Genomic DNA, 23,111 nt, shown 5'->3' on the forward strand with positions numbered 1-23,111 from the left:
TTCACGACTGGTGTATTCCTCTGATATAGAAACTTAGCTAAGTGTCGTGTATTTATGGCAGGCAAAAGGGGGCAGACTCAGTTTGCGTCGGCTGATGCATAATATTCATGGACGGACGGGCGGAACGCATCAGTGTCCAGATGATGGCTTTTTAGATATGTCCATTCTGTAGCGCATTCTGTATTCTGTTCACAATGTAATTCTTTTCATTCGCTTTACACCTATATTTTCGTCTGAGAGCTCCGCCATATATATTGTATCTACGGAGTTATAGCCTTTCGTTCATTGGTATTTTTTAACCATTGTATAAGCATACGTTCATCATTGCGTACTCCGAAACCAGGTTTAGACACGAATCATGTGTTAGTGTTATTCTACTTCGGAGCTGTGTGTGAGATAATACTAAACATCGAGCAAATAATTTTATAATTGATTTTTAGTTATTCTGAAGTTATAGTTTCGGTTTGAAGTCGCCGAACGCAGGTGGTGGCCTCAAAAATAAGCATGCAATTGTGTTGCACGCAAAAGCTGCAGTATAATCGCTGATTTGTAATTGTAATTCATGAAAACTCTTACACTATAAGCTGCCGAACCAGTCGGAATGACAGCGACTCGGCAAGAAACTATTATTTCGCAGTTAGTATCGATCTAACATGAGTCCATACTCCTTTGTGATGTCACAACTATTATTTGGCTACCTTACACTGAAAACAAACGAGCATGGCGGAAAAAAATTTCAATTGTAGACTACGTACTGAGCATAGGGAAATTTCACACGCTGAATCCCGTTCAATAATATCTTGCACAAAATTCCAAAGCGAAGATATGCTGACAACATCCTCCCCTTTAAGAAAGGATCCGTTCAGTTCGAAGGTAAGCATCTTACGTTTGAGGAACGCACAGTGCCTAACGACACCTGGAAAACTTCATTCGTGCCGGTACATATCTCCACAAATGTACGTTGCTTGACACAATGTCACACAGCCCTCCAGTCCCCTGCCTACCCTTTAACTCCATCACCACGGCTACCCACCTGCCTCAACGATCCTTCCCTTCAAAGTGCCCTCGACACCTTCGTGTCATTTTGACACAGCTGTGGTGCCCTTGAGGTCCGCACATTGCATGGACGATTAGTCGTAGTAAACTCAGGTTCGTATGTTTTAGCACCACGGCTTTCTAGATGCTCATCGACTTGGCAGGGGACGTATAGTTTACACACAAAGTGAAACAATGGCGAACTTGAGTAAAGAGACGAAACTTAACTTTATACAAAGATAACATAAGGTGCACAAGTTTATTTACAAAAACCGAGAAGCGACTATACGAGAGGCTGGCTATAGGAGAGATGTATAGGCTGGCTGGGAATTAAGCGCAGCTCCGGCAGCTGGAACGCTACATGGCATGAGCTCAAAGCTCTCATTTCACGACATAGTTTAAGCGGGGGACTACCTGATACCACTACCGTAGCTTCGTTTAGAACCCGCAGTCGCAGCGCGGCGCGCTCTGATATTACCGCGAGTGAACATTCCAGACTCGGAGAGGGAGCGCAAACACGTCAGCGCTCATGAAGCTATGCATCTCCTTCTTGGTCTGCCAGAGAGCACTGCATTCTATGAAACAATGGAAGCAGTGGTCTGTCCGCGCGGCCTTCTGAAGGGCATGATGTGAGGGCACGATGTGTTACCTTTAAATACACCGGAAATTGTTACACGAAGGATGGTTGTAATGCTTGTTCGCCGCCGTACTCCTCATAAAAAGCCTCAGTGCACCCATCGGGGCGAGGAAGAGGTAAGGTGAGGTGCCATGCGACGCATCCTTTTAGAGCATCGCTTTACGCATGCTTTTAAACCCATCACTGGAGATGGGCTAAACCCCTAAATGTTTGCCATTATTTCGCATATATAATCAGATGCAATACCTGTATCAGTGTTTTTTTTTTCCACATTCCACAGCCCGTGTTTCAGATCCTTGCAAGTTTCCAATTTCCATAGGACGTCACTGCTATAATGACACGAGATTCGTGACAAGGCATAAAGTTTTTGGCTACAATTACATGACCCACAGATGCGAAAGGTTCACTTACCTTGGATGTGGCGGGTATAAGAACCGATTCAGCACAGCCGCTGAATGCTGGCAGAAATGTGCAGGTATGTCTAAATTTCGGAAACAGATCTTAGAGGAAAAAAGGGTTTTTGCCAGTTGCTTTTGCTAATGTAGAAGGGCGCTCAATTTGATAACCGTCGCCTACAATAATAGTATTACAAACGAACAGAAAAAATGCGTGGTAGGACAAAATGGAGTCTAGGTGCATACCAGGTCGAGAATGTTATGATTATGTGATAGGCTACTTTTCAGAGGCGATGCGTTCGTAGTTTTTATGATTTCTGATCCTATACACAAAGGCAGAGTAAGATAATTCCCGGATGTAGAGACGCCTAAAAAACAGGAGCTAGTACTGGGATGCACATTGGAGATTAAACAGCAATAAAGCATAAATCTTCGTTAGAAAAAATGAATCGAATCACAATTTATGTGTGGATTTATGTATGAGGGAGCATCATGAACCCTTTTTCACTGACAAGCGAGTAGAGACCGTTCATCTTCTCAGCTCCTTAGAGACGAACTGATAAACTTTAAATACAAATATTAAAATTTCTAAACATTACTAAAACCTGGAATTGTGCTCGATCACTGGTGCAGCACTTTTGCAAAAGGCAAGGCAGCAATAATTTGCTTGCGCCAAGAAGCTCGTGGCAAAAAAATTGGGATATAGGAACGCATTTAGTTATCAGCTTTTGAAAGCAAAATGTCACTGTGAGGCTGTAGACATTTTTGTTGCGTTATAAACGACAAACGCTTTTAGTAGAACAAGAAAAGTCCGTCATTTTGGCGACCGTAAGATACGTCGAAATATTTTACAAAGAGTGTAGTACAGTACGCTATAGCAATTAACATTTTAGGTCTGTTGATAGAGTGAATAAATATTCGTTAAGAATTTGTAGAGGTTCTTTCATATCGTTGCGTTAGAACTTACGAAATTATATTTCAGCAATTTAGACTCAAATGCTTTTGTAAATTTTGTATAATTTCGCCAATTTACAGCTTTTGCACTCAGGCCCCTGTAAATGAATTCAGTGGTTATGTTCTAGGTGCATCAGGGAGCAAGTGCGTCCTGAAAAGCGTTAAAAGAAGGTTTGGAGGATTTTCAAAATATTACTACAACATGACTTCTGACACCTGTGAGTCCTCGAGGTACTGGACTAATAGAGTTAATGGGAAAAACAGGTTCTCCACTCTTGCGGACTGCGAAAGAAGCTGCAAAGGTAAATAATCGAATTTTTAATTATGGGGGTGGACATCCCTTAGGTGTACAAATGATTTCATGGACGCAGTAGTGGAGGGCTTCAAAATTTTACACGGAACTTGGGGTTGTGTAACGTGAGTGACATCCCAAAGCACATGAGCGAGTTTGCGTTTCACTTCCAACTAAACGCAGCGTCAGTGTGCGAGTTTGGTGCCCCGTCCTCCAGCTCAGTAGAAAAGCCCCACTAACATCTGGCTCAGGACGACTGGTCTTACTTAAGGCTATGGCTGCTGCGTCCTAATGATCATGTTTGACTGTGCATTAAGCTATTTGCTGTTAAATATTGTAAACAGAACATGCAGAAGATAATTTCCCTGCCGCTTCTTAGTGGTAGGATTTTATGATAGATGTCAAGCATAGTAAAACATTCTTTATTTACCACGGCCCACGCCGTGTTATCTGGCAGACCTCTCTTGGCAAATATGTTACCAAAGGAAGTGCCTCGTCCCAAAATCAGCGTAACCGAAGCCCTGTCATTTTACTCTTCAGCTGCTTTAAATCTTCTCTGGCGCACTCTGAAATCTTCCTACCTCTTAAGGTTACACCCCCATTCTAGCCCTAATGGTATTAACTTATATACAGTTACACTTTGTTACCTTGAGCGATACAAATAAGCTGCTAGTCATCATCTGAGGGTACTTGCTAAAAACGTACACATGAGCCTTACTCTCCTACTTATTTACCTCTTGTCGTGTGGATCTGCGGTTGATATGAACCCTAATTAGACATATCGTCAACAACTTCTAGTGATTCACTATTTTAAACTGTAGTTCTTGTTCGAAGGTTGTTGAACATTACATTGGTATTCTGCATATTAATTTTAGGGCTACGTTGATGCTTTTCCTTTTTAAGCATTTCAATTCATCCCCTTATTTAAGTAACGATTTACTTAACAAGGAACAGTAATCTGCGAATCGTAGATTACTGACGTATTCTGCATTAACCCTTATACTTAATTGCTCCTATTCCAAGTCCTTGAACGCTTTTTCTAAGCAAGGTGTGAATAGTACTTCGGAGATCGCGGCTCCTCGCCTAATACCCTTCTTTATGGAGAACTACCATTGCTGTGTAGCAATTATAAATATCTTATAATTTTCAGATATGGTGCATCTACACCCTTATTTCACAAAGCTTGCGTCACCGCTGATGTTTAGACAGTACCAAATGCTTTCTCGTACTCGAGGAAAGCTATGTATAGAGGCTGGTGATATTCCCAGCATTTTCTATAACCTGGTTGGTTGTCAAAATCAAGAAAAATGGGCATGGGTATCACATGTAGCGTGAAGGGGGCATAATTGACGGTAAATAAGGGTAAGAAATTCAATTCTATGGGAAGGAAAGCCTAGCAGGGGGCGGTAGTAAGTTAGGGGCGGATGAGTTTAGGAAGTTCGCTGTGGTTAAGTGGGTGTAGCTAGCACTGGGCCGGGTTAACTGGGGGAGCATAGTGGAGGCCTTTGCCGTGCAGTGGGTGTAGTCCGGCTGATGACTATGATGACGACGACCATCTGCTTGCCTCCTCAACACGGTAGGAATCGTTTATCAAAGGTGGTGAATTGTGCTGTTGCATAACCAACCCACAGTGAAGGAAATAGCCGCAGAAACGACAGGACAGAGGCAGGGCGACAAACGTTTTTTAGTCATGGATTACGTAATGCTATGGGGCCATGTTATTTCTCTGAACATATAAGAGGATTTTATCACAAACGCTGGCACAGGACTTCAATACGATACCGCTAAAGGCCCCGTTTTCCAGATAATACCACGTGGACGCTGTCAAAGGAATATCAATACTCGAGCCAGATGGTATTTGACCGGTGAGATGGCCTTGCGTTAATTGGCTGTCGGGTTGCGTCACATATCGAGGCAACATGACATACATAAATGAGGTAGTAGGTGCTGTAAGCTTGGGCCTCACCGCTTAGGTGCGAAAGAGAGGTGGCAATTCAGCCTGGCAGGACCCTTGATTCCACGCAGGCAAGTTCGAATTGCTCGGTTAAAGTGAGGATTTCTATCAATTCTGGTTGGCCTTTCATATAATGTGGTGTGTTACGGCAGCATGATAATGAATATGTGTTGATGAACAGATGAATACAGTAAAATATTAGTGATATAACTACTAGATACGTCCTTGTATGCTAACATATGCAATGGCAGCTCGCAAATGGCAGCCATTAGCATGGCTGCATGAAACGTTCGAAGACGGAGCCACGTATACCCTAATTTTTTTCCAGCCTGGGATCTAATGGTATCGAATTAAAACTAATCCCACTATGAGAGCGCCTACTATATGCTGTATGTCGTAATCACAGGCTGAAGGATTCTGAGGCTCGGCGCATTCCAAATGTGTGGCGGCGTCGAAAATGTTGACATCGATATGGCACCTATTAATGACAAAGTACCATGGCTCAAAAAGTTAGAAAAACCTACCTGTATTACCTATATTAGGGGTTATAATTCATATATACGTGCAGCTCTCAGTTGCCTTGGGAGGTGGTTGTGATTTATTTTGTCGCCCAGCAAAGAATATTTTTGTACACATGTAAGATGATGGCTACATGGTTTATATACTGCCTTGGTAATGCGATTTCTTAGTCGAGTTTAATGCTGCATTTTTAATAGCTGCAGCTTTACTGATCAAATTATTACGTCACCTTTTCCGTGCATGCATTTCGCTGCCTGGTTTAGCCCTATAGTGTTAAATGCCTTATTGCCTAGGAAATCCGGCCTTGGCGTTTTTTGGGTCGGAGTTGTCAGCATCGAATTCGGTGGCCTTGGCGTGATGAGCGAAGAATCAAGATCATGCCCCCGGGAGCTGAGGTGGCAGGGTTCTGATCGGTCGTAGGGTGCGACATCACGCGACCACGGGACTTGTCCAATTTGGCAGGGCTTCTCTGCCAACTCAGGCTTCTCAATCTAGATTTTAGAGCGCGAGGAAAATCGCATTATTTATTACCTTTGCGTTAATAGTAGGGTATGCTACTTTTCGGCCACGTGGGGGCGTTCGTACTGCTTGGGTATATAAGCGGGAGTTTTTCACATAATACGGTAGTCAAAGAGTTTATGCTATAGGGTATTTGCGAAATAAAAGAGGCAAAACTTAACGGCTAGACAATAATTGAGTGGCAAACAAAGTGCACGTAGGCGAGAGAGGATACGAAAGGGGAGCCGTGGCTCGGAGTCAACGCTGTCGGATCGTAACCTTATAGGTGAAACTTGTCTCCCCTCGCCATACAATTCTGCTACAATAATCGCAGATTTATCGAACATTATTATAAATATTCCACTCGCTTTTGATTCAGTATCTACTTACTATAACAGTACGTGACTCAGTAACTCAGTTGCACCATTCTTGTCCACGAGATAGCGTAAGGTCCCGTTCTCCAGAAAGTAGGACATTGGCGCCGGGGCTGCGACGTATAGTAGCTGCTTTACGACATGTTGACATGTCCGCACATTGATCGGCCGATGGGTTGCGGGACTTCGCAATCGCTGCTATTAGGTTTTCTGTTTTGGGATGGGAGGGTGATGTCGCAATGGAACCCACCTGAACCTTTGGATCTCGAAAAACACGTGCTATAGGCCACACAGGCATGTTTTTAATGCTTGATTCGTCCTGGGTGTATATCTGCGTCAGGTGGTCACTCGAATAATACGCTAGAGGACGGTTGTACGTTGGTCACTACTTGTGACCTCATATAGTCACAGATATTAGAGGAAGTGATTATGCAAATAGATAGAATGAAGATCTGCCAAGGGAGCAGCGGACAGGATATATTGTCTGTCGCGTCACACCCTTCAAGTTGGAGCTCAAGTGTACCTCTATGTTTAGTATCAGGACCTACTTTCCTGTCAATCTGAAAAAGGGTATTTTGTCAATACGAAATGGTTTATGAACGCAAGGTTTGCGCCTTGGGTAAGATTGCTCCATCACTATAAAATATTTGCGGACATTTAAGGAGCACCTTAAAGGGTATGACGCAAGAATCGTAATTACTCCTGTTTGACGCATTTCCTTGCTAATCATTGCTCTCGTACATGGGTTTGATGCTCCGCTGATTACTAAGCCCTTAATGTTTCCGTAACATCTCACAGATATTATTTAGAGTACGGTCTTATGTGAAAGGCAGCCCGACACAATGCATCGTTTATAACGAATCCATGCGAACGTGCCTGCGTGGCCTAAAGTTAAAGTGCCTGGCTCAGATCTCCAATTCCCATTTAAAAGGAGAGGCCCGAGTTAGCAGCTCCTACGAAAACAGCTATGTCATGTGATCGCGTGACGTCAGGGAAGCTTGTGACTAATAAGTGCCTGGGACATGCCAGCTTCCTACTAAGAGATGCCATCGTCATGCCCATAATCTTTCACTTTCATGCCCCTAATCTTGCAAGAACCTTTAAGATAATAGCTTTATATTGTTACGTGGACATTCGATGTATTTACAGTATATTTACAACAGCCTCAACTGGCATAACAGCGAGCAGCAACACGGAACCAGTGCCACTTCGTCTTCATCTCCTTGTACCTTCCGCGAGGCAAGAGAAGGAAACACTTCGTCGTCGTCATCTCGTAACAATATATCCGCCGATTGTCTCTCGGGGACGCTTGCTGTGGGCTGCAAAGGAAATGAAACTGGCCCATAATTACGATAGTCAGTATTGCAAAACTTTAACAAAGCTGTTCCGGAATATTAATTTTGCAATCGGTCGACATTAGGAATCTTAGTCACATGTTTCCCTAGACGCACAATTTTAGCTTGCTTTATATTTCCCCCTATATAATTCTTTCGTCCGATACCACGGTGCAAGATATATATTCTTACACCGTGTTCGATACTCAATCCTTTCTATGTTCTTGATTGTTATGAACGGGTCGCTTTCATGATACCTGCCATGTTTCGACGAACTTGCCTCTGGCGGGCGTCGGTGACATGGGTGCGTTTTTGTTTTGTGCAAACATATTAAACCTCGGGTAGTTTGCGCATTCGTTTAGCCGCGCCATTAGAGGCATGATGCGACCACCGTATCGGTTACTGTCTATGGCCCCGCTTTCCGAGGCCGGTTCTCGTTGAAGCACATTGCGAATCGTTGAATCACTACTCTCTTCTTTTATGCCACGTTTATATCACATATATCAAATATACATAGCATAGAGCTCTAAGATGCCGCATTGTTTGAAAGGCCACTTGACATAGATACAGATGCTTTAAAGCGTGGGAGCATGTGCGTCACCATATTCGGCCACGTCATCTTGCCGCCATTGAGCGCCTCCTGTTCGAGTACATGGCTGGCGGTGCGCTCGTTCCTTCCAGAAAGGCGCTCTGCGAACTCTTACAAAACTGGCAGGCGGATCAAAAGCGCTGTTTAGAGGCGTGTGTTTGCATTTATGTGGCACTGAATACCTGCGTAAGGCTTATAATTATTTATCTCCTCACTACGCGGATCGGTTCTAATCTAGCGACAAACGCACAGACGTCTGTGCGAGATGCGAGAGTGCATTTTAACCTTTTCAGCTGATCGTGGGGCGGCCGGGGTAAGACAAGTAATTTGGTTTCGAGCTACATCTTAGTTACATGAAAACAGCAGTGTAAGAGCTTCATTTTCTGCCTGTGTATTTCATTCGCTAGGAGAAACGCAGACGCAGAAAAAATGCAGGCGGACAGAAGCCATTCTCTGTGTGCTTTCCTTCTTTTACGTCGAGCAGTTATCCAAGAACGAAGATTGGAAACGAGAACTGTAGCGCTCACCTATTTAACCTTTGCCCAATAAAGCAAGAAAATACTTTGAACCTCTTCTTAAAAACAAGCAGCAGTCACTCTTGTGTGCGCAGAATTTCAGTTTATATACACTTTCGTAGGATGAAAGCGAAAAGAGTTTCCAGCTTTTCGAAAATAGTGGGGAAAGATATATTATACCACCGCTGGATGCACAATGAGAGGCTCGATCGATTATGCAGACCCTGCTAGCGCTGACACTAGTCGCTGTGTAATATTTATGGTATATGTAAAATTTTTCGACAGTGATGTCTTCACATAAAAGTGCACACTAGCAAAGAAGAAAGAATACTTCAGAAACACGAGTGTGAGTCCCTAAATTACTGCACGTAAGGTGCCCCGTGAAATCGCCCGGTGATCTGAACTTCATCCACTGCACTGCGCATATCTCAAGGAATAAGGGTGAAATATAGCCATTTTCCTTTGTACTTCAGTCCTTAGCGGCGGCTTTTACAGGTAATGGTATTTATGAACATGATATACATGCTGTTTCCTTACCACTGGCGAAGAAACGACTATAGGTTTATATACAAAGTGAGCTATGTATGATTCCATGCACTGTCAAACGGATTGTTTTTGAGTGCACAGAGAACCTCATGTGCAGGCCCCATTACGAGTCGGTTGCAGGATCAAGGTCATCGTTGTCTTTCGAGGAGCTTCGCAGATACGGTAGCGGGAACCTATAGATATCAGCGCTTTGGTATTTTCTCATGACGCAGCTGTTTGCTTGCAAGAGTTTTCTTCAATCCAGTAAACCAACGTCTTTTTGAAGACACGATAAAAGACGATCCTCTTTTATCCTTCCTGCCTTTCTTCTTGGGTGGCATTCTTGTCCATTTTTTTGCCACGCACCGCTGCTGCTAGCAAGGCAATAATATACCTAGTGTCCGCTCGTGGTCACCGAATCAGAAAAGATGAAAGAAACCTTAGCCATGTGCTATATATATATATATATATCATTTTTGTGCAAACAAGCCATTTTGTCGTTTAATAGGACCATGTCCATAAACCCATGATGAGTGCCACAGCAAATTCTGTATTTTCCCCTATTTCATTCGCCAAGCATTCTCTGCAAGCCGACAGCACACAACGCACGAGATCACCGGACGATTTTCTACTAAGATCCAACTATTAAACACGCACCCCATATGGGACGTAAGAAGAGCAGCAGCGGTTCGCGGCTTGGAGGCTGAAGATGGCGTCATGCGGCACCGTGTTGCTGATGCCATCTGTTATGTGGAAATTGAACTGCTCCCTGTAAACGGTCCATAAAGTATCACGTTATTCGAACTACTCCAACTACTTTGGTGCGGCCTAATGGTTGCATGTGAGACTTGGGATCCTGGTGTTCAAGGTTCGATTCGCATGTCCCTGTCTCATCTGAAAGCTGTCGAGTTGGCAGCTGAATATCCGAGGAATAATATATACAAGCTTGCTGTATGCTGTCCATGTGACCCGATGACTCCCGTGCTGCTCGTGACTTTCCGCTCACAACGCCCACCGCCACCTCCTAGTCGTCTACTACGCTCACCGTCTTAAACTTTCCCTTTCCCTCTTCTGCGTCACTCTCCAAGTGCGACGGCAGTACCGGTAGTTCAAAATGTTCGCGAGAGTTTGCAATGTCTGCGATATTCTTGAATTAAGTTTTGCCTTTGAGTGTAGGACGGTATAGCGTACATGGACCTTCCAGGGTGCCAAAGCTCTCATTTTCCGGACGCATGGGTTTCAAATGACATTGGCCTGTTGCGGGAGGCTAAGCTGTATCCTGTGCTGCATGTTAGCCAGTAATAAGTATAATAGGGATGCTTCTTGGGCCACACTACAGCTGTACACCAGTTACGCTGACGGCGACGCAGCACAAGCTAGCAGCGGAAGCCCAAAAGCTGCGCTCTAACGTGCTCACCACTGGGTTTCTGAACTTTGTCCTAAGCACCTTGCGTGGCCATAAAAAACTTTAAGGACAAGATTTTGTAGCATATCGAAAAAGGAGGCCTTTCCCGTGGAGATATTGTTTACAATATCTTGAAATATTACACAGTTTTGTCACAAAGTAATATCCGCGAGAATTTGATTCAATAGGGTTTAGTCCTACAAACAAGTGGACAAATGAGCGAGCCTTTCGTCATTAAGGTGAATGCTTGTAGAATTGTTCAAGTGGGATTGAAAAAAAATTATATATATATATATATATATATATATATATATATATATATATATATATATATATATATATATCGTAAGGTAACGCGAAGGTCGGACTTGGGGGATCAGGTTTTATCGCAGACCTGAAGCCTTGGTCGTACACTGCAGCCAACCACACTCCGCGATGACCCCGCCGGGGTGGCGCAGTGGTTACGGCGCTCGACTACTGTTCCCAAGGATGCGGGATCGAATCCCGGCCTCGGCGGCCGCTTTTCGGTGGAGGCGAAAAGCAAAGCGCCCGTGTGCTGTGCGATGTCAGTGCACGTTAAAGAACCCCAGGTGGTCGAAATTTCCGGAGTCCTCCACTACGGCGTCTCTCATAGCCTGAGTTGCTTTGGGACGTTAAACCCCACAAACCAACCAACCAACACTCCGCGATGACGATGGGTATCTACAGTATCTACAAGAGGGAGCAGGATGAAGATGAAGCAGCACGTTCAGCCGTGTGGAAGATGAAGCGCCACGGAGTGCTCACACTATTTCGCCCGCGCAGTTGAAGCTTCGGTCACCCTGGCCGCAATTAGTCCGCAGGATTGCGCCGAATAAAAGGTTTCATGCGTGAAACGTGGACAACTTCAGTGCCACGGTAACGACTGTCCGGAGGAGGGTAAACAGGGGAGACGCGATAGTTGACCGGGGAGGTTTTGCAAGAACTATGTAAGGACCAATGTAACGGTGCTGGAACTTGTCACAAAGACCAGGAGTGCGTAATGGGGTCCAAAGTAACACCTCGTCGCCGGGAGGGAACGAAACTTGGCGATGGGTTGCATCATAGCGGCACTTGCGGTCTTCCTGGCTAGCTTCCGTGTTGACGCGAGCAAGCCGGCGAGATTTCGCCTCTCGGGAAAGGAAATGGTCAGGAAGTGAGGATGAGGAACTGGCATGCGTAGAAAGGAAATAGGCATCAAGAAAGGTAGCGGGAAAACGGCCGTAAACGAGGAAAAACGGGGTGTAACCTATGGTCCGCTGTACAGCCGTATTGTAGGCGAACGTAACAAAAGGAAGTACTGCGTCCCAGTTTCGGTGGTCCTGGTCGACGTATGTAGACAACATGTCAGAAAGCGTGCGGAGGAACCGCTCAGTCAGCCCATTGGTCTGCGGGTGATAGCTGGAGGTCAATTTGTGATGTGTGGGTGAGGCCTCAAGAACCTCGGCTACAATCGTCGACAGAAATGTCAGACCCCGATCGCTGAGAAGCACTTGAAGGGCCCCATGGCGCAATACGAGCGATTCCAAAAAGAAGGTCGCGACCTCATGTGCTAAGCCATTAGGCAGGGCAGCGGTCTCAGCGTAGCGTGTTAGGTGGTCGACGGCGGTGACGATCCAGCGATTACCTCGTGAGGACAATGGAAGTGGCCCGTATAAGTCTATGCCAACAACGGCGAAAGGAGTAGCAGGGCAAGGTAGCGGCTGTAGTAGGTCAGCAGGAGGAGAAGTCGGCCGTTTGCGGCGCTGGCATGGCAGACAAGAGGCGACGTATTTTGCCACGCTTGAGGCGAGGCCTGGCCAGAAGAAACGAGTTTTCACGTGGTGGTAAGTTTTATGAAAGCCTAAGTGACCGGCTGTAGCATCATCGTGGAAAGCCGCCAGGATACGGGTGCAAAGCGCTCTCGGAATAGCGGGGACCCAACGGGTGCCCTCAGAGCAATACATATACCGGGAGAGCACGCCGTTGTCAAGTCTGAACTTTTGGAGTTGCCTGCGCATCCTAGCGGTAGGAGGGTGAGAACCACCGGTGAGAAGGTCGATTAGGGAAAGACAGCAGAGATCTGCTCGCTGGTGTGAAATAATGTCGTAGCGATCTGGAGCAGCGGCAGGAGTAGCACAAGTGATGTTTGGAGCTCTGGGCGACATTGGGACGTTGAGAGTGCACGCAGGAAGGCGCGAAGAAGCACTAGGTGGTAATTCTGGGAGCGGGCAACGGGAAAGAGCATTGGCATCTCGATGTTTGCGACCCGATTTGTAAGTGATACCGAATATTCCTGCAAACGCAGAATCCAACGGCCCAGGTGTCCAGTCAAATTTTTTAGTGTTGGTAACCAACACAGGGCATGGTGATCGGTAACTATCGTGAAATGGCGGCCATAGAGGTAGGGGCGGAATTTCTGAATTGCTAAAAACGACGGCGAGGCACTCTTGCTCAGTGATGGTGTAGTTGCGTTCCGCTGGTGTTAGAGTTCGACTGGCAAACGCAATTACCTTTTCCCTAGAAGCAGTATCACGTTGCAGAAGTACGGCTCCGATACCGATGCTGCTGGCATCGGTGTGGAGAATGGAGGCAGCCGTGTCATCGAAGTGAGCGAGAACAGGGTCCGAAGTGAGGGCATTCTTCAGGGTTTGAAAAGCTTTTTCACATTCTTCGGACCAATTGAAAGTAGTACAGTCGGTAAGAAGGTGGTGGAGCGGTGCAGCAATGGTAGCAAAATTGCGAATTAAACGGCGAAAGTATGAAGATAGGCCAAGGAGACTGTGTAGATCCTTAGTCCGCTGAGAGCGTGCAAGGTTCAAAACTGCAGCAAGCTTGTCAGGGTCGGGTCGAATGCCATCGCGGCTGACGGGGTGGCCCAGTATCTTAATTTCTTTCTTGGCGAAATTACAGCGGACGCCAGGCATGTTAATACTTAATCAAGGCGGCATAAATGATCAGAAAAAGTCGCAGAGAAAATAACTGTCGTCCAGGTAAGACAAGCATGTTTTCCACTTAAGTCCTCTAAGAACAGTGTCGATCATGCGCTCAAACGTAGCGGGGGCGTTACAAAGTCCAAAAGGCATGACATTGAATTCATAAAGCCCGTCGGGAGTAGCGAATGCGGTTTTTTCTTTGTCGGCTGCGTGCATCGGAATCTGCCAGTAACCGGAACGCAAATCCAACGGGGAGAAATATTCGGCGCCCTGGAGACAGTCGAGGGAGTCGTAAATTCGTGGCATAGGGCAAACATCTTTGCGAGTGACTTTGTTAAGTGCGCGGTAATCAACGCAAAAACGCACGGACCCATCCTTTTTTTCTGACCAAAACGAACGGAGATGACCAGGGGCTAGCTGAGGGCCGAATAATGTCTCGTCGGAGCATATCATTCACATTATCGTCTATGATTTTACGTTCTGATAAGAAAACACGGTAAGGGCGGCGGCTAACAATAGAAGTACCATCTGTAATAATGCGGTGCTGTGCAGAAGACGTTCGGTCCAAGGTCGGAGAAGTGACATCAAAGGAGGCTTGGTGTTTTCGAAGTAATTCCTGCAAAGCTTGGTAGTGAGTCGCAGGAAGGTCAAGATTGATGGTACCAAAGAGAACACAGAGAGAAGCATCGGAAGAAGCTGCTGGTGAGGAAGAGGGGGCGGTAAGGGTGGTGAGGGACACCGGGTGAATGTCCAGGGCACAAGGAAAACATGTCCCTTTAGTCAGCACAATGGGCTCTGGGGAAGTGTTCGAAGCAGCGACAAGCGCTGTGCCATGCTCAAACCGAACAAGACTTTGTGGTAGCGCGATTCCACGGGTGAGATTGCGATCAGAAGGCACGATTAGCACATCTCCGTTATCAATGTCAGTAGAAGTAAGCGCGACAAGTTGTTCGCATCCAGGGGGCAACACTCAGTCAGTAGCGGCAAGCAGGCGATGACGGGGCTCGGGATGTTCAGAAGACTGATCGCTCTCGTTCATGTAAATGACCATGTCACGACACGAAATGCTGGCTGATGCGGCAGACAGAAAATTCCAGCCTAAAATAATTGGGTGAGCGCACGGTGACATCACGGCAAATTGTACATAGTGGCGGACACCGTCAACAAAAACTCGCACAGTACACTTAGCAAAAGGCCGAATTATTGCACCATTAGCTCCACGGAGTTCAGGTCCATCATAAGGCGTTTTCACTTTTCGCAAGCGGGAGCACGAGTCAGTGTGTATCACAGAAACAGCGGCGCCCGTGTCAACCAAAGCCTCAAAGATAAACATTAAACCCAACTAAAATAATATTTTTTGGACGTTCCGGAGGATTTTTGGTATGGCCGAAAAGTGCTGTTTTCTTTCCTAAAACTGCAGTGGTGAGTTTTCCGATAGGCGGGGGGTCGTCAGAGAAGCTTGGCGGAGAGGTGAGGTTGAGCGGCGAAAAGGCGAAGGAGAACGGCGTCTTGAAGGCATGTAACCACCAGGCGGAGCGGGGCTTTCTGGCGGGGGTGATGAACGTCGGGGATAATCAGTGAATATATGGTGGCTAGAGCCGGAGAAGCGAGGATTGTAGTTTGCTTCAAATGAGTCGTAGCCGCGGCGTTCATTCTGGAGCCTGCGACGACAGAAGCGGGAAATATGGCCTCGGTACCCGCAGTAATAACAAACAGGGCGGGCTGGGCGCCAGGTGGGGTCTGCGCCGCGGCAGGTGGCGCCAATGCGGCGACATGAGCAGTGGTAGGCGCCGGTGGCGTAGGCGCTGCAACTGCAAGCGGCAAGGACGTGACCTGGGCGTACGTTGGCACCTGACAGATGGTAGGAGCGACCGGTGTTGGGGGGGAAAAGGTGATTGAGGCCAGCTCTTCTTTGACAATGCTACTCAGGCCGGCACTTGAAGGATGTGGCTCAGATGCAGGGCGACACAAATTACCTGAGCCGAGAGCTCTTCACGAATTAATCCGCGAATAAGCGCACGGAGGTCAGCGTCGGCAGTGAAACCAAATGAAGTGGAATCAGCTGCAGGTGTATTGACTGTAGTTCGTCAAGGCGTTGACAAGTTGATATGATGGCGTCGATCGTGGTAGGGTTCTGCACGGCCAGGGCGTTATAGGCGAGTGGCCCAATACCTTTAAGGACGTGCTGAACCCGCTCGGCCTCTGGCATGGTGTCATTTATGCACCGACAAAGTGCAAGAACCAGATCACGAGGCAGATATTCACCACTTGTTGTGGGTTTGCCCGGCACTGAAGCCGACAAGAATTCGGCACCTGACGGCCGTGGGCCTTTCGCCGAATAACCCATCTTCATACATTCCATGGACTCAAGGGCCTTATCATCGCTCTCTCTTGAACTTTATTAGAACAGCCAACCATTTTTCTTTCATTTAATACCCTCTTTATTTTTTAGATATTCCATTATGCCCTGAGGCAAAAAAACAACGTTATAAAAAAAAAGTGGAAGAACATCTTCTATATAGAGGTATAGGTCTCATTGGACCGCTGAAGTCGGGCTTCTAGCTTCTTCTTGGCGGACTCCGTGCGAACAGTAGGAGCGCAGAAAATCTGGCGTAACTTTTGTTTAAAGGTGGCCCAGTCCGGAATCGTCGATTAATGATTTAGGAACCACGTTTTGGCCACATCCGTCAAATAAAAGGACATATTATTAGTTTATGAGAATCGCCCCACCGGTTGAAAGCACTGACCAGGTCGTAGCTGTCGAGCCAGTCATCTGCGTCGTCGCCGCGGAGACCGGCGAACATCTGCGGGTCGCGTTGACGGCTACTGACAGTCCAAGTGGCAAGGGGAGCTTGGGTCGAGTTGGTAGAAGCCAGAACAGCGGAGTGGCCCTTTTGGGCCATGACGATGGTGGTCGGGGTCAAACGGCGGCCAGAACGGAGCTCCAGGTTAATGCAGGTGGCGAAGCAGCGGGGAAATCAAGGCGCACCTCCACCACGTGTAAGGTAACGCGAAGGTCGAACTTGGGGGATCAGGTTTTATCGCAGACCTGAAGCCTTGGTCGCACACTGCAGCCAACCACACTACGCGATAACGATGGGTATCTACAAGAGGGAGCAGGATGAAGATGAAGCAGCACGTTCAGCCCTGTGGAAGATGAAGCGCCACACAGTGCTCACAATATATATATATATATATATATATATATATATATATATATATATATATATATATATATATATATATATATATATATATATCAGTTTAGTTCAGTCGTGTCCGACTCTTCGTGACCCTATGGACGAGATAGATAGATGTATTTATTGAAAGGAAAAGGCAGAGAGGTTGGCCGGAATAATTCAAATCTGACCATATCACACCACGCTTTCCGGTCTCTCACTATCGTTCTAACATCACACAACTTCATATATATATATATATATATATATATATATATATATATATATATATATATATATATATATGTATGTATGTACTAGCTGTGAACAGAAGGTTACATCATGCGTCGTTATGTAGTAGGATGTTGTTCAAGTGACGTTCATTAACGGACACTTCCAATCAACGAATCAATACTTACCAGCAAGCAAAGGGGCCTTTTTTTTATCAGGTTCTTGCTAAACCACATTAGCGCATAAATTTAAGAAAATAGGAGGCTCCTTTCTTTCGCATTCAGGTTCAATAACATCGTCATGATAAACTGTGCATGTCGCAATAGGGTCATTCTTATTCAAACAATTTTTTTTTCAGCAAACCATACGCATATCAGAGACGACGTCTGATCTTCCTTCAGAGCTGCGGACATGCTACACAGCATCTTTATTACTAAAGACAGCATGCCTAATAATTTGATGAAAGCACCTCGTGCAAATGACAGCAAAATCTAAAGGAAAAAATATAATTGTTCAGCCTAAATATATCTGTGTCTGTGCCTATATTCATTCCCATACAGGTATACAGGTAGGAGTGTTCTTTACAAAAGGGGAATACTTATTTCCATTTTTTTTTCTAATACAGTGTTAAAAAACGGAGGTGAAGCAAGTGAAATCATGTTGCATTCAGAGTTTAAATAATACTGTTTATAGTGAGTGGTTGTGCCCTCAGGTGAACAAAATATCGTGACGCTATTGTCGAATTGTCTTGAAAGTCCTCGAATGAAATAGTTATCACAGCATCGAGTGCCCTGAATTCAAATGTAACTAGAGCTGTCAGAATTTAGTGCCTACTGCTGTGCATGGTTAGATACTCTGCCGGACAGATGCTTGTCTTTTGGCTTCCCAATCCAAATTTCAAAAGGTATGTCGCTGTACTATGAGAAAGGACCAATAAACATTAACACTAAAAACCTCAGCGGCATTGATATTATCCCTGTTCATAAAGTAGAAAAAAGATAGTCAAATAAAGTATAAAATGTCAAATAACACTGTCTCTTTCGTAATCGACGCATGGCCTCTATGTCGCTATTCTAATTGCGTTTGCCATGCTATTTGTCGCTGTGTAAAGAAATGAAATCGAATTTAGGTTCTCAAGGCCAACCAAGGCTCTGGATTTGAGCAAAGGTGCAGCGCAGCAGTTTTTCACTGAATCTACACCAATTAGTGGGCGTCAATAACTATTTACAGCAACAGTATACTTATTGCATGTGTGGCGTTGGCGTAGGTGATAGCGCTGAGCACTGGAGATTTTCTGTGCGCTATAGGTAAGCGACTGCGTACATCACGGTTGCCGCCGTAGGTTGCATTCTGAAACGTGACTTTAAGCATGCTTGTGAGATGACGGCCAGAGGCAGCGACGCAAGGAAGAGTCCTCCAACCAGCAGCGACGCGGAAAGAAACGAGCAAACGTTGCCGATGTTTCGAAATCTCTCGGCCTTTTGGAGTAGGAGCTTCATCAACGCATACAAGGGCCTAGATACGCCAAAAGGTGAGGGCTAGGGAAAGCAACGAGCGGAAGTGTCCCACAGTCAGGAGCGAAGCGGCGAGAAAGGCAAACCGTTGTTCAGGTGAACGGGAGCTCTTGCGTCCGTTGTTGTGCATTACTCAGGCGTTAGCAGCGGTAGGTACGTGGTGTCTGCGTGATGTGAATTAGCACAGATCAGCAGTAGAAGTTCAGTTTTTTCTGCCTAAACCACAGTGTCTGTATGAGTCCCTACATTGGGAATGAGACGAAAGGAGTATCTAGGAAAAACGAAAAGTAAGGACCTAGAAAAGCGTCGTCAAACAGAGACGAAAAGAGAGTCTCAGAGCCGAGAAACTCTAAAACGAAAGAACAAAACCGAAGTAGAAATCAAGAAGATCGAGGCAGAGTTGAGCAGGTAAGTACTCGATACTCAAAAGGCGTTAGCAGAAGCAGAACTTAGAATATTAGAAATAAAACAAGGGCTTCGTTGACCCGAAATAGAAAGAGTTGTTAAAGCAGAGAAATCTAAACGAACGCGAAAGAGCGGCCCTGAACTAGCTGGCTAGCAGCGTATCGGGGGAGCACTGAGTCGGTTTAGACGGCCTTAGCCAGAGCGAACAAAAAATGGCACACATAAACGGCATGACGGTTGCCGCGGAGAAGTGGCCGAAGTGATGCGCTAGACGCTTGTCGCGGTTGGGATGCTCGAGATTGGTGTTGAAAAGATTATGTTGTTCTCTTCGTCATGCGATAAGCCAAACTGCGGCTTAGTAATACCGACTTTCGGCGGGCGACGAAACGGTCGAAGCAGATAAATATGCGCCGACTACAGCTCCTAGACAGTGGACTTCACCTTTTGGGACTGCCGCCTAGAAAAACGTTCGCACTATGCAACTTGAAGCCGATCATATGACGCCTCAATGCAAAATAGCTGCCGGCGCCAATTCATCGACTCATGGTGACTGTTTAATTAGGCTGCTGCATTGTTAAGCTGATTATTTTATTTCATCCTCAACTTGGCTCGACAGCGATGCCTCCGCAGTTTCGGAAAACTAGCAATGCGCGCACATAGTGCTCACAATATAGAACAAGAAAACGTTTGGACATGATACTGCAAAATGCACAATGGCTGAAAATGTAATGATGCTGGTTGACGTCACGTTACCCTTTTACGCGCTCCGTCACATTGATGCACCTGCGGTGGCAGGGTATCTATTATTCAACAGAATATACATGAACAAATATTACGGCCATATCTTTACCGTGTGAGACATACCATTTCCAGGTTAACATGCAGTGATCGGCTTCTTGAACAGCTTAATTGCTTCATGAAACGAATAAAATAAAGCTTATACTACAATTTGCTTATGCATGAGCGCCCATATCATAAAGTCGTACGAGTAACGTAGGCCTGAGACTGCAATGATGCATTTGCACTTTTCTGTCATATCAAAATGATAGTTCAAACAATTTACTAGCATCTTAAGAGATGCTGGATGGTCACTGAGCATTGATGTCTGTGGTCACAGCAGAAACCATCAGATATACATCAGAGCACTGATATATCTGAGCTATTCTTAGCTGTACCAAACTGAGTATCGACAATTACTCAAGAAGTACTCATCTGTGAAAAAGATAAGCGAACATTGGTTAAAGATTGCTGAGTGCGCTTATCCACAGTTGAAGTCACATTGATAAGCCATTGGGTAAACTGATGATGAACTAAATATAACGGAAATTTTAAAGTAATATTTATAAAAAAACATGCCAGTGCGCCACGAACATTCATGCAAAATTTGGTGATAATAATGATCACGTTTTCATTGCTTTCTTACTTCCACATCGGCCGTAGCAGCCATCCATGCTGTTATAGGAATTTCCGTCTGATGGCATTAGGATGTGTCATTTTTACACTGTTGAGTATCTGGGTTAAAGCGAAATTTTTGTTCTTGATGTTTTCCGCGAGATGTAGTGTTGTCACAAGCGCCGTATATACGGTATGAAATGAAAAAACGTTTCTCATGGTATTAACAATATTTATACAAAAATTTTTGATCGTCAATGTTTTGAACCTCAACAGTAAAAAAACAGACAGCCAAGCATAAGCTACGGTGCTGTCCTTGTTCAGTGCTATGATGACCGCGAACATGTTATTGCTTACGCCAGTCGGACTCTAAGCAAGACTGAGCGCAACTACACCATCCCCAAGCAGGAGTGTCTGGCAGTTGTTTTCGCCGTGCAGCGCTTTCGCTGCTACTTATACCGACGGCCTTTTGTGGTAGTAACAGACCACCATTACCTATGTTGGTTACTCAATCTCCGAGATCCGTCTGGTCGCCTGGCCGGCTGGGCTCTTCGATTACAAGTGGCCGACGGCACGCAGATGCGGACTGAAACTCGCGGTTACCACTTGCCACGACAGTATGTGACGCGGAAAACTTCGAGCATTACATCGCTGCTTTATTTACGAGCTTTCCTGATATTCGCACCATCCGAACAGAGCAACACAGCGACAAGCACCTAAAGCCGTTATTGAAGTCTGCTCATGACCAAACCTCGAACAGCCAGTTTTGTGTACGTCATGGCCTGCTATACAAGGAGGTTTACTCAGACACTGGCCTTAGTTTCAGCTGGTTGTACCTGAAAGCTTCTGTCTGTCTCTTTTACGCGCCATGCATGACAATCCAGCTTCCGGACACCTGGGATCAGCGAGAACTTTGCACCGCACACATGAGCGATTCTACTGGCCTCAGATGTGCCACGATTGACCAGTATGTGGCCAGCTGTCCCGAGTGTCAAAGTCACAAAAGTCCTACTGGTGTAGCCCCCGGAATGCTTCACCCTGTAATGCCGCCCAAGGCTCCTTTTGAGAAAGTTGGAGTTAACTTTTTGGGTTCTTTCCCAAAGTCGCAAAAAGGCAATCGTTGGATTATTTTATGTGTGGATCATCTTGCTACTGTGAGACGGCCGCTCTTACCGTCGTTACAGCCTACGATTGATTGATTGATTGAATGTCCTTTATTGAATGGGAAGGCTCATGGCCATGGATGGGGATAAAGGGGAGCAAACAGAATCTTCATTGTTTAGGTCGTCACTCGAATCACATTGCTCTAACCAGGCCACTAAGCGATACATACTTGGAAAATATCCTCTGTGTTTTAGCATCAGTTTCTAGAAGGGAACGGTAGTTCAGGCGGTAGGGTTTGATCTCGGAACGTCCAGTAGAAAAAGCAGGGCAATACTAGAGTAGATGAGATATGTCGCCGCGAGTTATAGTCGTACAGTGGGGGCACGTAATCATTTTCTCTGTATACTGACGCCAGCGGGATGAAGCAAGGGGGGTGGGGAAGTAAATGTGGACATCCCACCTGCCAAGGCAGCCGCGGCGTGTGCCGCCGCATTGCCCCCTGATTCGTCCGAGTGACCTGTGGTCCAGTGAATAGCGACAGTTCTGGTCGCAAGTTGGCGGCGTTTAAGGAGGCGCTGTATGGCCGTAGCTGTTGCATCTTGTGAACCCGGAGTAGCGCTTTCCTTGTAAGCTTCATAGGAATCAGTAAGAATACGTATTGAACCAGTTCCGGTGTCGCGAGGAGTTCAGCATGAAGAGGGGTACGTTGAGGTAGGTGGCAGGTATAAGCGCCTGAAAGGAAAGGGTTGTCATCGCATGCCCAGCCCAAAGATGCAGATCGCTTGTAATCGATGCGTCGGTGTATATGTCAGCCGTATCAGGGATTCGCTCTGGTCGGTGATGGGCAGCGAGGAGCTCTCGGGGAATGACAAAATCGCGGTTTTAGGTCGGCGATGGAGGCGTGTGACTATACTGGCATCTCCCAAGGGGGAAGAGATGCATATAGGGCTGGTGTTTTGTCGTTACGCTGTTCATCCCAAGCCAGCAGGCGGCGCCCTTGGACAGTGTTCTCTAGACGTATTCGATGACGCGTCCGTGAAGTGTCTCTTTTTATGCTGCATTCAGTCATCTTGCGACATGGTCTCCCGATAGTTGTGATAAGTGACAAAGGCCGTCAGTTTACTGCCGATACAATAGAAGAACGTCTCCATGTATGCGCATCCGATTTCCGGCATTCGACCCCTTACCACCCTGAGAAATGTTTTAACAGAACGCACCAACAGAACTCGAACCATATGCTCGCAATGTACGTCGCTATGGACCATAAAAACTGGGACTGTGTTCTATCGTTCTTCACATACGCATTCAACACTGTCAGGCATGTGAC

At 46.0% G+C, this 23,111-nt stretch overlaps 1 protein-coding gene across 1 annotated transcript; it reads left to right on the forward strand.

Moving 5' to 3' along the window:
* The first annotated feature begins 1,705 nt into the window (after window positions 1-1,705).
* On the forward strand, window positions 1,706-17,827 carry LOC146170727 (penthalaris-like). Its single transcript, XM_084586811.1, has 4 exons — window positions 1,706-1,788; window positions 1,953-2,147; window positions 3,150-3,323; window positions 17,728-17,827. Exons 2-4 carry the CDS (start codon window positions 2,054-2,056, stop codon window positions 17,757-17,759), a joined length of 300 nt encoding a protein of 99 aa, XP_084442937.1. The 5' UTR covers window positions 1,706-1,788; window positions 1,953-2,053; the 3' UTR covers window positions 17,760-17,827.
* Window positions 17,828-23,111: the final 5,284 nt, after the last annotated feature.

This window comes from Amblyomma maculatum, unplaced genomic scaffold (genome assembly GCF_055883805.1).
Source record: "Amblyomma maculatum isolate TAMU_Amacu unplaced genomic scaffold, ASM5588380v1 scaffold_61, whole genome shotgun sequence".
Lineage (NCBI taxonomy): Eukaryota > Metazoa > Arthropoda > Arachnida > Ixodida > Ixodidae > Amblyomma > Amblyomma maculatum.

What these genes read in the sequence shown, in the direction of transcription:
- LOC146170727 (XM_084586811.1), top strand. Translation starts at nt 2,054, where the DNA reads ATGACCCACAGATGCGAAAGGTTCACTTACCTTGGATGTGGCGGGTAT. An exon ending in ATGCTGGCAGAAATGTGCAG is followed by an intron (nt 2,148 to 3,149) that starts GTATGTCTAAAT and finishes GTTATGTTCTAG; the next exon opens with GTGCATCAGGGAGCAAGTGC. An exon ending in CTGCGAAAGAAGCTGCAAAG is followed by an intron (nt 3,324 to 17,727) that starts GTAAATAATCGA and finishes TTTTTTTTTCAG; the next exon opens with CAAACCATACGCATATCAGA.